The sequence below is a fragment of the Rhinoderma darwinii genome, chromosome 5 (assembly GCF_050947455.1).
Source record: "Rhinoderma darwinii isolate aRhiDar2 chromosome 5, aRhiDar2.hap1, whole genome shotgun sequence".
Lineage (NCBI taxonomy): Eukaryota > Metazoa > Chordata > Amphibia > Anura > Rhinodermatidae > Rhinoderma > Rhinoderma darwinii.
Genome location: NC_134691.1, coordinates 303,692,352 through 303,707,504, shown reverse-complemented (window position 1 = coordinate 303,707,504; position 15,153 = coordinate 303,692,352). Strand labels below are relative to the sequence as shown.

Here is a 15,153-nt window from a genome sequence, read left to right as displayed (position 1 = left end):
CATTCCTCTATTATTCTTCTCTGAAATGTATGAATAAATTGACCGCTATGAGTTACCATTCCCCTTGTCAAAGGGGCGTGTCCCTACATAATCCTAGTCTGTCAGCACTGATTGGACATTGTCAGTCTGTGTAAGGACACACCCCCATCTGTTAACACCCAGTTGTCAATCCATTCATACTTTTTTATGAGGAATAACAGAGGAACGGCACAATGTCGAGTTCTAAGAAAAGATGCTCCAGAATTGTTATTTTGTGGTGAATACAATTATTCACTAACACAGACGTGTCAAGTGGTCCTCTTAAACACTTTTACTGCTAGGACAATTTTCACACATTTGACAAATACAAATATAGCCTGTACTATAAAACATAAAAATCATATTATACCCCGATAGCCATATTTTTTCTGAAAGTAGACGCTAGGCACATTTCACCCAGCACTTCACTATCATGGGTGCCTTCATGCAATTTAGCATCAAAGCGTAACGTGTCGTAAAAAATACATAAACATCCAACACCTACTAAAAATAAAAGTTCAAAATGTGCAAACTTCATACATGCCACTTAAAGAGGATCTGTCACCAGTTTATCAACTCCCTATCTCCTAACTAATCTAATGGGTGCTTTAGTGGTGATTTCTACAGTGTGATTTGTTTTAAAAAAGTTTATTACTAGCAAAGTTATGAGCATTTTTCTAAATTTGCTAATGTGGCACTAATAGCCAAATAGGAGGTGACACTTTCTTTTCACTCTCAGCGGGGTAATGTTTTCTGTATGACTCTGTCCAATCCGCATCGTACAGTTCTCCTCTTCCCTGCCCAGTAACACAGCGTGATCATATAGTATACAGCTTCCATTCCCGACTGTGTATTCAACTGGTGATATCTCCGGTTCTGTCACCGCTGTTCTAGGTGGTCCACAGCTGGAGATATGTCCATTTGAAGTGATCCCCCTTCCCTCCAGCCTCAGTCTCCCACACTGTGTGAAGCAGCTTCATGTTGATAGGACGGCGTCAGAGGCTGTGAGGAGGCTCCACCTCAGGAGAATCGCTGCTGTCACCTCCCACTTGTCTAATAAATCCTTATTTACAGGTTTAGAAAAAAAGCTCAGCTTTTAAAATAATAAACTTTTTGGGACACAATCTTCACTAGCATTATCAGTGTGACAGCGTCTATCAGATTAGCTATAAGATTGGGCGTTACTAAACTAGTAACAGAGCCTCTTTAAAGGGGTTTTCCACGACCGATCAGCTGATGCCCTATCCACCAGATAAGTCATCAGTACATGATCGGTGCGAGTCCGACACCCGGACCCTGCACCGATCAGCCGCACCGGGTGCTGTTTGTTTTGAAGGGTATGCAGTATTTTGAGCTGGAAACAGATTGCTCTGACCACTGCATATTCGCTTGAATAGGAGCAGAGCTTCAATACTGCAGCTCGGCCACTATTCTGTGACCGGAGCCATCTTCCATCATGGACGTCCAGGTGTCGGACCCCCACCGATCATATACTGATGATCTACCCTGTGGTTAGGTCATCAGTTGTCTGTTCATGGGCAATCACTTTAATTCCTATGTCTTTATTCACATATCTTCACAAAAGAATCAAAACTGAAGACATTAAAAATCTCTGCAATCCTGATGTCGGTAAAAATCTGATCCTCTCAGCAATGCTTACTGACATATTCCTGGTGATCACATGATCATGGGGCAGCTGCAGGAGCTGCTGGGTTTTAGCAGACCCAGATCAGCTCTACATGGCATGCAGGGAGGCTGAATTTCCCTCTGAAAATGTCTCTTATGACATAAGGGGCACAATCTTCTTTTTATTTATTTATTTACCACAAAAAGTTATCAAAATACAAAGGAGACCATCTCTAGCCCAAACCACAGTTGTCGCTCCGCCCTAATAACGCGAAACATACATCCCCCATCTAAAAAATACTACAATGGAAAGGTGGATATACCGGTAATTTAAAAAGAAAATATTTTATTGGCACTATGTGCTATTAAATAAAAAATAGAACACACTTGAAAAACACACTTTTTGCATTATTTTGAACATTTTCTATTGATAATTCAAAAAAAACCTGAATATGAAAATGGCATTAAAATAAAGTTCCATGTTTCAAAACGCAACATCAAAATAACCGAAAGAGGAAAAAAGTTACAGCTCTTTATAGTCCACGTGTACTTTTAGAGAAACTGCCTGGTCATGAACAGGAGGCAATGGCCTGGTCTTGAACTAGTTAATGGCTATGTAAAACTTTTTGAAAGCAATTTTTTTTAAATAAATCAATGTTTTATTTAAATTTGTACAAGTTTTGAATTGGGTTTTATAAAAAAAAAAAAACGTAACTATTTCAAACACCGCTATCTTGCGGTCAAACCCGAATCTGTCAGGTCAGCGGGACTGACTGCTACGGTGAGTGTTGGTCCATGAACTTAGATGTAATCGATAATAACTGGATCCCGTGTGCCAGAGAAACGTAGGACCAGCGCTCACTGAAGCTGTCAGTCTCGCTGACTGCAAGATACAGCTTCTATGTATCCAGGATACATAGAAGCTGTATCTGTAAAATATAGATATTGATAGATAGTTTTTTTGTTTTTTTTTAATAGAATCCAATTCAAAACTTGTATAAAATAAAACATAGATATATAAGAAAAATTGCCTTCAAAGGTTTACATAGCCTTTGAGTTTTAAACTTGAAAATACCCTTTAATATTAATGCAGATTCTCCAATGAAACTGAACAGCTGTATATAAGTGTATACAGATTGGACCCCCTAGTTGTGAAAGTAGCCTCCGAGATTTTGATAACTGTGGAATAACAAAAGAGAATCCCGGCACCGTGGGCTATGTATACTGAGAAAACACTTCAATTCTTATATACTGCTCCCTATAGCTGTTCCATATAACTGGAGGTGCACTTTAATAAGAGTGGATACATTCTGCCCCCCCAGTTAATAAGCTTTTATGCCACGACTGTTGCTTTTGTACCTTGTGATTATTTTCTCCAACAAAACTTTTGATTATCTGAACACAAATAAATGCTCTTTGGTATTGGTCTGAGTTGCACCGGTATTGCCGTCACATGCTGAGCCTTGCCTCCGGCTTACAATGCTTTTATGTGTTTCTTGTACTATAACAACAAGTTCCAGACAGTTTGGTTTTTCAGAAAATATATCCGAGCTTTGTCATGACTATCACAATGTGAACCATCTAAGGGGAATTTATTGAAGTGTTCTTGTAGCCGTCGGTATCGTGAAACTATTTGATTTTTTGCCAAATCACAAGTCAGAACATTTTGTTTAATCCATTTGCTGCCACAAAAACTTTTCATACTTTTGATCTATGCAAACAAAGGCTAAATTATAAAACCAAAAAAATCACATTATAACACATTATAATAGAAAAGTGGTGGAAAATAAATCTAGGGAATATCTGGTGTTTCAGTGCATGCGCCTCATCCCTCTAAAGTAATATGGTGCACACTGCATTACATGGACAATGCCCTATTCTTGGTAAATGTCCCTCAATGTTTCCATTCACTGACTGCAAACAGAAATCTTGAAAATAGTCAAGAATGGAAGCACAAAGTAAATGAGAAATTCCAGAGTAAGAAATGTGGTAGCCTGGAGAGGAGGGGTCGGGTGACTACTGAAGTTTGCCTATTATGAATGGCTGAGCCAAATCTAAAAATTGCTGCAATTGTAAACCCAGTAAAATGTGAATGTGTTTTGGTGTGATCTGCTGGCAATGTAACTCCAACGTGGCCACCTTAAGAGAATGGTGTCCTTTTCATTATTTAATGCTACAGTGCGACATTTAGAATATAATTCATATATAGATGCGTCTCTCTGTTTTTCACGTTTCCTAAAGCATCTTGTATTGAAGTATATTTGTAGCTGCTGTCGCCATAACGCTTGTATAATCCACATATTCCGTTTCCTGCAAGAAATCTAATTAAACTTTTTTTTCCCCCCTTCTTACAGCCCTCCTGGGTCATATTATCAGTTCGTTGTGGAGCTCGTCTACCGTATCCTTGGAATTACTGCTTTAAGTGTTTTTACTTTGTTCTTTTAGTTTCTTTTGCCCTTTGTGCTTCTTACAGGAAAGCTGACCTATCCTCTTTAATAACCGCAGGTTCTGGTTGATTTGGCCAGGCGTGAGTGAGTTACTATGAGGACAGTGATCCAAACCTCCTGTATACAGTAGACTGGATTCTGTGTATGGCTCAGCAGGCCCCACGGCCTTTAGTCTGCTGACAGGCTAACCTAGAATTAGAATTCCTCTTGTAAAGCTGTTCTGTTTACGCTTATACTAGGAAATTGCAGTTTATCCTAATGCAGTGAAATTTCGATTGCCGATGGTCCGGATGATTGAAAATTCTGAATACTTGGCCGTTCCCCGGCAACTGATTTTACATCCACATCTTAAGATGCTGTAAAGTTCCTGTGTTGAGGTTTAAGGGAAGATTCAGCTTTATATGTCAGAAAATGTCATCGGAGGGGGTCTCTGCCCAGGGACTTCCATCTAGTGCTAGACAAAATTCGGTATCGTTTATCCAAGTACTGCACCTCCTTGTTTTCTGACTCGGAGATTCTGATGACCGATTTCAAATTCACTGTGATGGGACTGTAATGAGGATTCAGTCATGTTGACCTACAACTGCCATGTCTCCTTTGTTCTATTGGTGATATGTCATAAAATGTGTAAAGTTAAACCTTTCCTTTAAAATGATGGCTGTGACAATGATGCTCACACACCAATTCAGGTAATGGGAAATATTCAACTATCTTATAAGTAACCCACTTCAACATAGGGATGATCTCTATCAAGTCAGCACTTATTGCAGAGAAGTAAAACCCATCTTAAAGGGGTAGTCTAGTATAGAAAACCTATTTTCAAATACTTTTTAGGGAATTGAGCTAAAGGGATTGTCTGGGCGTGAAGTGGTGTTTCATACTGATGACCTATACACAGGATAGGTCATCAGTATATGATCGGTGGGGGCCGACACCTGGATCCAGCACCGATCAGCTGTTCTGGAGCTGGAAGTTATGCAGTGGTTGGTGCCACAAGCAGATGGATCCGACCACTCTATAGCTGACCCCCACCGATCAAATCCTGTGGATTTTTTTTTTAGTTAAACAATTATTATTTGAGTGCTTACACATTGTTTCAATTGTTTTAATTTTTTCACAAGATTAGATTCTAATTTATAACATTTCCATGTGCTGGTCACTATAGGGAGCAATTCCCAAAATTGCAGCATTGGCAATGCGGTAAAGCAACCTCATTGCTTTATGCTGCAAATTTGGGGTAGACACACTCTCTAGTGTCCTCACACAATCCCCCCTCCCTTATTCTGGCTAGTGCCAGGAGAAGGAGGGGGTTGAATTTTCAAACCTCCTACACTGTGCCGCCATTTTCTGAGCGACTGCACAGTGTAGGAGGAGTAGATACAGTGGTAATCAGACAGTATAACACAAACATACACGAACATAATACACACATCACATACACAAACATAACTTACCTGCTCCTGCCGCCTACGCTCCAATTCCTTGCGCCTGAAGATATGGCCGGAAGCCGCGGCCGGAAGTCGTCAACGTACTGTCCGGCAGCGGCTTCCGGGCCACATGAAAATGGCGCCAGATTTCGCTCTGCTAACGAGCTTCGATTTGGTCTGTGTGGGAGACGGCGTACGCTGCAGTGAATGGAACGGCTACCGTTCGCATTCTCTATGGGGATGTATGTGCCGTATTCCATCTCTGTATGTGTCGTTAATCGACACATACAGAAATGGAAGAAAAAAATGGCAGCCCCCATAGAGAAGTAAAAGTAAGAAAAAAAGAACACACAAACACAAATAAATAAATATTTTTTTTTTATCATACTAAAAGCAATATGATAAAAATAAAAATCATGACTCCTTCCCTTTAATTTGAGCTGTGGTGGCACTGCAGGGGAACTCTTCCTGCCAGGTTCTGCCACATATTCCATCTGATTGTTGAGTGATCCTTCAACAAAAAGAGATAGTCTAAGAGGCTCTGACACCAGATTATAAGTGCCCGATCTCCTACATAATCTGATTGGCGCTGTAATGTAGATAACAAGTGGTTTTTATTTTGAAAAATTGTCATTTTTGAGCAAGTTATGAGCAATTTTAGATTTATGCTAATTAGTTTCTTAATAGACAACTGGGCGTGTTTTTTCTTTTTACCAACTGGGCGTTGTGCAGAGGAGTGTATGACGCTGACCAATCAGTGACCAATCAGCGTCATACACTTCTCATTGTTTCATTATTACAGTGTGATTGTGTAGTGAAAGAATCTGGGCTGGAACAATGAGAAGTGTATGACGCTGGTTGGTCACTGATTGGTAAGCCTCATACACTCCCAGTTGTCTATTAAGAAACTAATTAGCATAAATCTAAAATTGCTCATAACTTGGTCAAAAATTATAATTTTTCAAAATAAAAACCACTGCTGTTATCTACATTACAGCGCCAATCACATTATGTAGGAGATAGGACACTTATAATCTGGTGACAGAGCCTCTTTAACATGTGGATGACCATTTCCTTTTTATCAAGAAGCGTCTGCATTCTGCTCACGTGACAAAGATAATTTGGGCTCCTGAAGTAGGAATTGTAGGATCTCTGCATTTTTCTCATACTTAATTTATTCCTTGATGCAAACAATCAGTGAAAATGGATTCTCTCCAGAGTCGGGACAGATATTTTTTGGCGTTACTGCTTGTCTTTCACAGGTATGTATGATGACTAATTGGTGTAAATTGTTTGTAGGTTAAGATATAAATTTTTTAGATCGCACTAGGGCTGGGCGATTTTTGACAAAAAATAGAATCTAGAATTTTTTTCAACAGTATGAACGATTTTCGATTTGAATCTCGATTTTCAGATTTTTGTTAAACTGAAAAAAAAAATACTAAGATCGGGTATTTATAGTATATTTCTAGTAAACTATGTACAGTATATATGGTGTGGTGTTTTTCCTACGGTTAGGGGGGATTCACACGAGCGTGTATTCGGTCCGTGCGGGCCGCGTGGTTTTCACGCGGCACGCATGGACCAATACAAGTCTATGGGGCAGTACAGACAGTCCGTGCTTTTTGCGCAGCGTTTGTCTGCTGCGCAAAATGCGCGACAGGTTCAATAACTCTGCGTATTTCGCGCATCACGCACCCATTGAAGTCAATGGGTGCGTGAAAATCACGCGCACCACACGGAAGCACTTCCGTGGGACGAGCGTGATTCGCGCAACAGCAGTGAAAAGGATGAATGAAAACCGAAAAGCACCACGTGCTTTTCTGTTTCCGAACATCCAAACGGAGTGTCTTTGCGTACCGAACTTCACCGGGTTCGGCCAAACTCGTTTTGGCCGATCCCGGCAAAAAAATTATCGGTACGCGACGTCAGGAGATAGTCACTGTCCATGGTGCTGAAAGAGTTAAACTGTTTCAGCACCATGGACAGTGACTTGCGATCCCAAAATACATTAACCTGTAAAAAAAACCCGAAGTTCTAACTTACCGATTACTCCTGTCTCCTTCCTGCAGTCCGACCTCCCGGGATGACACTTCAGTTCAAGTGACAGCTCCAGCCAATCACAGGCCAAGCACAGGCTGCAGCCAATCACAGGCTGCAGCGGTCACTTGGACTGCTGCGTCATCCAGGGAGGTGGGGCCCGATGTCAAGAGAGGCGCGTCACCAAGGACGCGTCACCAAGGACGCGTCACCAAGGCAACGGCCGGGAAGTTCTCGGTAAGTAGGAACTTTATCTTTTTTTTGTACAGGTTTTTCGCTGTTGTGTTCGGCATTCACTGTCGAGGGTGCTGAAAGATTTAGCTCTTTCAGCACCTTGGACAGTGACGGGCGTTGACAAGCCTCATCTCTATGATGCCGGCTGCGCGAAAATCACGCAGCCGCGCATCAGACACGCATGACACACGCAGCTGTCAAATGGTTTTTGCGCTCGCAAAACGCTGCGTTGTTTGCGCGCGCAAAAACGCAACGTTCGTGTGAATCTCCCCTTAGAGTGTACACCTGGAAAGATCCAGACATACACGCTTAAGGCCCTTTTACACTGGGCAATTATCGGGCAGACAAGCGTTCATAGAAGGCGCATTGCCGATAATTTCCCTGTGTAAACAGGGCAGTGATCAGCAGATGAACGACTAATCGTTAATGTAATGGTTGATCAAAATTATTTTAAGTTAGTTTAGTGACTGATCATTCCTTGATTTTAAGTGGCCCTTTAGTCTCCCGGACTGGAAATCCATTTTAATTTGTACTAACCCACCGCTGGCTGTATATTTACGGCCAGCGGTCAGGGACGGGTCCTTAAAACCCGAGCCATAGACTTTTTACGGCTCGGGTTTCAACTTGCTGCCCGCGCGATCGGGCAGCTAAATGTCGGGTCCCCGGCTGTCAGTGACTGCCGGGGACCCTGAGGAGAGGATAGAAGCAGCTTTCGTTGCTTCTGTCTTCTCCGATCTCTTTTACACAGCGTTCAATGCACGCTGTGTACATGAATAGAGACAGCAGCAGCGGCGCTGTCTCTATTCCTCCCGGTGATCATGTGACTGGTCACATGATCGCCGGGTGCCGTTACTGACAGACTGCTGCTGGGTCTTACTAGACCAAGCACAGCCCTATTAGTGACAATCGTCACTATGAGATGGCTGATTTCCCCAGTAACTGGGGCTGCTGTGCAGCTCCAGTTACAGTGGAAAGGATGGTGTAAAAGAAAGAAAAAAAATTAATAATAAATACACATAAAATACCCATGCAAAAAAAAAAAACGTCCCCCCCCGCCAATCATTTTTGTGACGCTAGCGCTGACCCAATTACCCTAATATAGACATGTAATATATTACAATTTACGGTAGACAATGACGATCACAAATAAAAGGTCTATTTTAGTGTAAAACTATGTTATTACCAAAAAAAAAAAATAGCTAAAACGTAAAAAAAGCAAATTTTTTTTTTTTTACTATTATTTTCAAACTTTATGAATAAAAATTCTAAAATAGCAAAAAAGGTGTGTATAAAAAAAGAAACCGACATGGTCTACAGAAAAAAACATCGCAAAAATCACGCCGTTAACCCAACAAATGAAAAAGTTAGAGCCATTTAACGAACACGTGCTAAAAAGGGCTAAACGGTGTCTGGTCCTGAATGCTCAAAATTGCCCGGTCCTGAACTGGTTAATGATGGAAAGCATGTTATCCCCCCCCCCCCCCACCCCCAAACGTGAAAAATAGATCTATACTTGCCTTCAAATGCATCAGGTTTCCCTGTACTGCTATTACCCCAGCATTGCAGTGTAGATTAGTCAGGCAGCTACTTGTATGATATTGTCTCATTTGTCTGCCTGTTCGTTATATTCACTGGTCATATCTAGTAATAGGTGCGTATGCGGTCTATAGGCACCATGAATACAATGTATTGTTTGCTCAATCTTTTTAGCCAAACGACACAAAATCTTGCTTGTGCCGTTTTGACTAATAGGAAAGCAGACCAGAGCAGCTGTATCTTGTGCTGAGACCTGAATCCGTCAGGTCAGCGGGACTGACTGGTTCAGTTACAGCGGGTCAGACACGCAGGATCCAGCTGTTATCGATCACATCTGGGTTATGAACTCTGTCACGCAGGATCCGCTGTCACTGAACCTTTTCGGACCACTGACCTGATGGATACAGGATTCAGCGCTAGATACAGCTGCTCTGTACACAGGATACAAAGCAGCTGTATCTCAAAAAGTACAAATTATTTTCAATTCAAAGTAACTAGGAAGTTGCAACAAACACACGGATATAAATTTTTCCCCAAAAATTAAAATAGTTTTAGCCTCTAAGTCATGACATCTTACATACGTCATTGGCAGTGTACGTGGTTTTGCCTCATGACAGATGCATTTTAAGTTGAATACCATCCCAAAGCCCAATATATTTGGAGTTTGAATTGATCCTCCAGGGTATTTCTCCCTCTTTGTCTTTATGAAATGTGGGGGAAGGATTGAAATCACCCAAATTAGTTTTTAGTTGAGTTATTATTTAAGATTCTCTATTTTTGTTGTTTTCTGGAAATCCAAATATTTTTTTTGACATATAGTTTTTTTCTTGTTTTTTTTTTTTCCCCATCAGGTTTCGCCTGATGATAGAAACGCTCTTTGGGCACTGATCACATTTTATGGTGGGGACTGTCAGCTGAGTCTCAATAAGAAGTGCACTCATCTGATTGTTCCTGAGCCTAAAGGGGTAAGATAATAAAAATAAAAATTGTATAATGGTTTGATATCGGTAGTAAATTGTTTCTACATTATAATGGGGTTCTCTCATTTCTCAGACCAAGTATGAATATGCCTATCAACGGGAGAACATAAAAATTGTTGCACCAGACTGGGTGTTAGACTCGATATCTGAGAAGGCCAGAAAAGATGAAGATCCATATCACCCACGTCTTATATTCTATGAGGAGGAGGAAGAAGAGGAGGAGGACGAAGATGAGGAAGAAAATGAAAGGGACTCCCAAAATGCAAGTGCAGATGAGGATAGATACTCCTCAAAATCAAGTCCCATTACATCACGGGAGGGATCTCCTTTGCCCAACCAGGAGGCTTCACCTAAACGCAGCATTGCAGAAAAAGTTAAAGAGGAACTGATGTTTGATGACTCCGATGACTCCTCACCGGAAAAGCAAGAAAGAAATTTGAACTGGACCCCGGCAGAGATACCGCAGATGAGCACTGCAAAGAGGAGACTGCCCCAGGGCAAAGATTCTGGCCTGATTAATTTATGTGCAAATGTGCCACCTGTGCCAGGGAGTATTTTGCCACCTGAAGCCCGGAGTAATTTACTCTCATCAGGCCCTGGAACAACCAGTTCAGAAAGGCCAGATATTATGGCTTTTCGTAGTCCAGCAACAAGGACACTTCGAAACATCACTAATAGTGCTGATATACAGCAGATAAATAGACCGTCAAATGTAGCACACGTAAGTGTTTACTATTGTCTCTATGCATGTGTATAGCCTGTCACATCATCTGCACCTTTAAAGGGGTTGTCCCTCAAATATAAACCCCTTTTTTAATTGAAAGCCAGCACAGCGATCAGGTACGGCTTCTCTAAGGGAAAAAAAACATCTGGTTCATAACTTACATGTGATTGATAACAGGTGGATCCAGTGTGTACACGCAGGACCCGCTGTCACTGAACCCGGATTCAGGACTCTGCTGCGCTAGATACAGCTGCTCTGTATACAGGATACAAAGCAGCTGTATCTCAAAACGTAAAAATAATTTTTAATAAAAAGTATTTAGAAAGTTGCACCAAACGCTAATAGACATATATCATGGCCAATTTGGCACTCAACTTTTTTTAAATTTTATTTTACGTAGATGTTGTGTGTTTGTATACTTGGGTGTCACGCACACAGGTTTGCATTTTAGTGAACAGAACGATATTGCACACCATATTGTGGTCCCTTAGCTCTGCGCAAGGTTAAATTTCATAAATCCTGTTTTTAGGGTTTATTTTTTCCTGTGCAGACTTGTGCATGCATGCTTTTATCACTATATCTTGATAAGGTGGTAAGCATGGCCCCAATAAAATGCAGTAACACCGTATCTGCATGAAATGGATCCCATACATGCCTGTGTGCATCAGGCCTAAGACCGTGTTCACACTGGCATTTTCAGGAAACCGTTTTCTCTTGGTTTCCAGCATAATGGCGCCTGAAATGTTTTCTTACCCTTTCTTTGCTATTCAGCATGGAGTGCAGATTCAAACACGGTCTTGTTGTTTTTGATAGTGAGTTTGTAAGATGTTCTCTGGAGTTAGGGACCTACTTTAGCTGTACGGTGCATTCAGATATGGTTACCCTGTAGAATGTTCCTTAGGTCTTTTGGGTGCACTTTCATATGACCGCTACAGAGGTTGGTTTTAAAGGGGATCTGTCACCAGTTTATCAATTCCCTATGTCCTAACTAATCTAATAGGCGCTTTGCTGCTGATAACTACAGTGTAATTTTTTTCAACTAACATTTATTTGCAAACTTATGAGCATTTTTCTAAATATGCTAATATGGCTATATTTGCCAAATGGGAGGTGACTCTTTCTTTTCACTCCGGGCGGTGTGATGTTTTCTGTATGGCGCTGTCCAATCAGCATACAGCTTCTCTGCCCAGCAACACCGCGTGATCATAAAGTATACAGCTTCCGTTCCCAAATGTGTTTTCAACTGGTAATATCACCCGGTTGTTTCACAGCTAGAATTGTGAGATTATAATCTCATCTTTCATATGCCACCAGAAACGCTGTTAGGGGGTCCACAGCCCTAGATATGGCTATTTGAAGTGATCCCTCCAGCCTCAGTCTCTCACACTGTGCGAAGCAGCTTCATGCTGATAGGACAGGGTCAGAGGATGTGAGGAGGCTCCACCTCTGGGGAATCGCTGGTGTTCACATCCACTTGTCTAGTATAGCCTCATTTGCATATTTAGGAAAAAACCTCATAACTTTTAAAATCTTTTTGGGACACCATTTTCACCAGGATTATCAGTGTGACAGCGCCTATTAGATAAATTAGGAGATAGGGCATTACTAAACTTGTGACCGATCCTCTTTTTACGGCGGTGCCATATTATTATTTTTTTTTAAAGGGGGCTGATACTCGATATCTGCATTGTGGCACCTTGTTATTGCTCTCACTGTACAGTTGAGAAGTCCCATGTAAAAGAAACCAGGAATATTCATATGTGCTTTGCAGGTGAACTAGATCCTACACTGGTTGATATATTTTATAGGAATAATATGAGTGAGTATGTATCTATTGTCTGCAATTTCTCCCTCAACTTGTTTTTATTCTATTCTAGCTTTTGCAAACGCTCTCTGCTTCCACCAAAAATTTGGAACAACAAGGCAGCCATCCCCAGCCCGGACATCCAAACTCTGTGTTGTTTAATCAAATGAAATCCTTAACACCAGAAGCTCAGCAATTATTACAGCAGCAATCCCACCAGACCCAACAACAGCAGCAGCAACAACAGCAGCAGCAGCAACAGCAGCAACAACACCATCCACTTGTGCAGCTTCAGCCTCAGCAACTTATGCAATTGCAGCAACAGCAACAACAACAAATTACCCAACAAGTTTTTCCACAGCATCAGTTTTCGCAAGTAAACCAACAGCACCACTTCACACAGCTGCAATTCTCGCAGCAACAACTTGTTCGTCCACAGCAGCAAAAAATGCAGCACTTCCAACAGCAGCATGCACTTCAGCAGCAACTTCAACAGTTACAGCAGCAGCAGCATCTTCAACAGCAGCAGACACTACAGCAAACTCTTCAGCAGCAAAATATACAGCAAATCCTTCAGCGGCAGCAAACACCTGCACAGCAACAGACACTACAGCAGCAGCAAACAATTCAAACATCTATACAGCAGCAACAGGCACTGCAGCAGAACATACAGCAACAGCAAACACTTCAACCAGGTATACAGCAGCAACAGGCACTTCTGCCAGGTATACAGCAGCAACAGGCACATCCGCAACAGAATCCAGCCATGCAGCAGAATCTTCAACAAAGCATTCAGCAGCAGCAGATCCAACATTTAACATTGCAGCAAAAGCAGCAACTACAGCAGCACGCCCTTCAGCAGCAGCAGCAGCAGCAAATTCAGCCTCACCCTCAATTACACACACTGCAGCAGCAGCAGCAAATTCAGACTCAGGCCCTACAACAACAGCAAATTCAGTCACAGACAATTCAGCAGCAGATTCAGCCAACGTCCATTCAGCAGCAACATCAAATCCAAGCACAGTCACTACAGCAGCAGCAAATCCAGGCACAGACTCAGCAGCATCACATACAACCACAGGCCCTTCAACAGCAACATCCGGTACAGACACATACACTTCAGCAACATCAAATGCAATCCCATAATATTCAGATTCAGCATCAAATTCAGAACCAGGCTCATCAACAGCATCAGATTCCATCACAAATGCTACAACAGCAGCAAACACTCACTCAACAGCAATTGCAGCAACAACAAACACTTCAGCTACAACAGCAGCAGCAAATGAAACAACAGCAAATCCAACAGCACAATCTGCTCCAACAACAGCAAATTCAGCAACAGCAGCAGCTTCAACAAGCCGGTCTTCAGCAGCAACAGATGCCGCAATCTCAACCATCTCAAATTCAACAGCCAAACCTTCAACAATCACAAGTGGCGCTGCAACAGTCACAGGTTCAACAGACAGCCCTTCCGCAGCCTCCGCTCCAAGCCCAACAGGCTCAGCAAAAACACAACCTTCAGCAGCTACAGCAACAACTCCACATTCAGCGTTTACAGCAGCGGCAAATGCAAAATCAGACACAGCAGCAACTAGGACAGATAAACCATCAGGTACCACTTCAAGGACCTAATCAACAGCCATCCCAATCTCACCAGCTTCACGGACATGACCCATCACTGGAGAGTAAGTTAGTCTTTTTTACAATTGTAAGTTTAGATGGCGCTGCTATGCGTTAGATTTGCCTTCAGTGTGGCCACCGCCACAGATACAACATATACAGCTATCCTAGTAATCGCTCTAATATAAACTTGTTGAATTAAAACTGGATTTAAGAGGAAAGTCTCATTTAATTAATGCAGCTAAAAATTACATTCGTGTAAGGCCGTAGAAGAGAAATTAATAATTTTTTGGGGTTTAAAGTTGTAGCTTTTTTTCTTTTTTTATACTTCCCTGAGGGCGGCCATATTGAAGGCACACACCTCTTTCCTGCATTGGTTGTATAAACCGTACAGCAGTTGAAATGAATGGGAATTATTTTTTCAAAGAAATGTCAGATTATTACAGTCTGCAGAAAGTGATGGGGTACAGCCCCCTCGACCAGGGAGTGGCAGCGGAACTGTATACAGAGCCTTACCTTTGTATATATGTGTATAGCGGCGCTATCCTGCCTTATCTGGGCCTCTAGCAGTATAATAGAGCTGTCATTAAAGGGAATACGTCAAGTAGGAATTTTTACTTTCATTAATTAGATTTAGGCCTTATTCACACAAATCTATTTCTCATCAGTGTGCTGTCCATTTTAACAACGGCGA

General features: G+C 41.7%; 1 protein-coding gene across 2 annotated transcripts in view; it reads left to right on the top strand.

The window, feature by feature from the left end:
• The window catches only part of PAXIP1 (PAX interacting protein 1), a 42,204-nt gene that overhangs the window by 13,768 nt on the left and 13,283 nt on the right, over positions 1–15,153 (top strand). For both annotated transcript variants that reach the window (XM_075827378.1, XM_075827377.1), the window contains exons 3-7: positions 3,999–4,042; positions 6,717–6,780; positions 10,180–10,293; positions 10,382–11,029; positions 12,910–14,524. In XM_075827378.1, the coding sequence (XP_075683493.1) occupies positions 3,999–4,042; positions 6,717–6,780; positions 10,180–10,293; positions 10,382–11,029; positions 12,910–14,524 (2,485 nt within the window). The remainder of the gene's footprint in view (positions 1–3,998; positions 4,043–6,716; positions 6,781–10,179; positions 10,294–10,381; positions 11,030–12,909; positions 14,525–15,153) is intronic.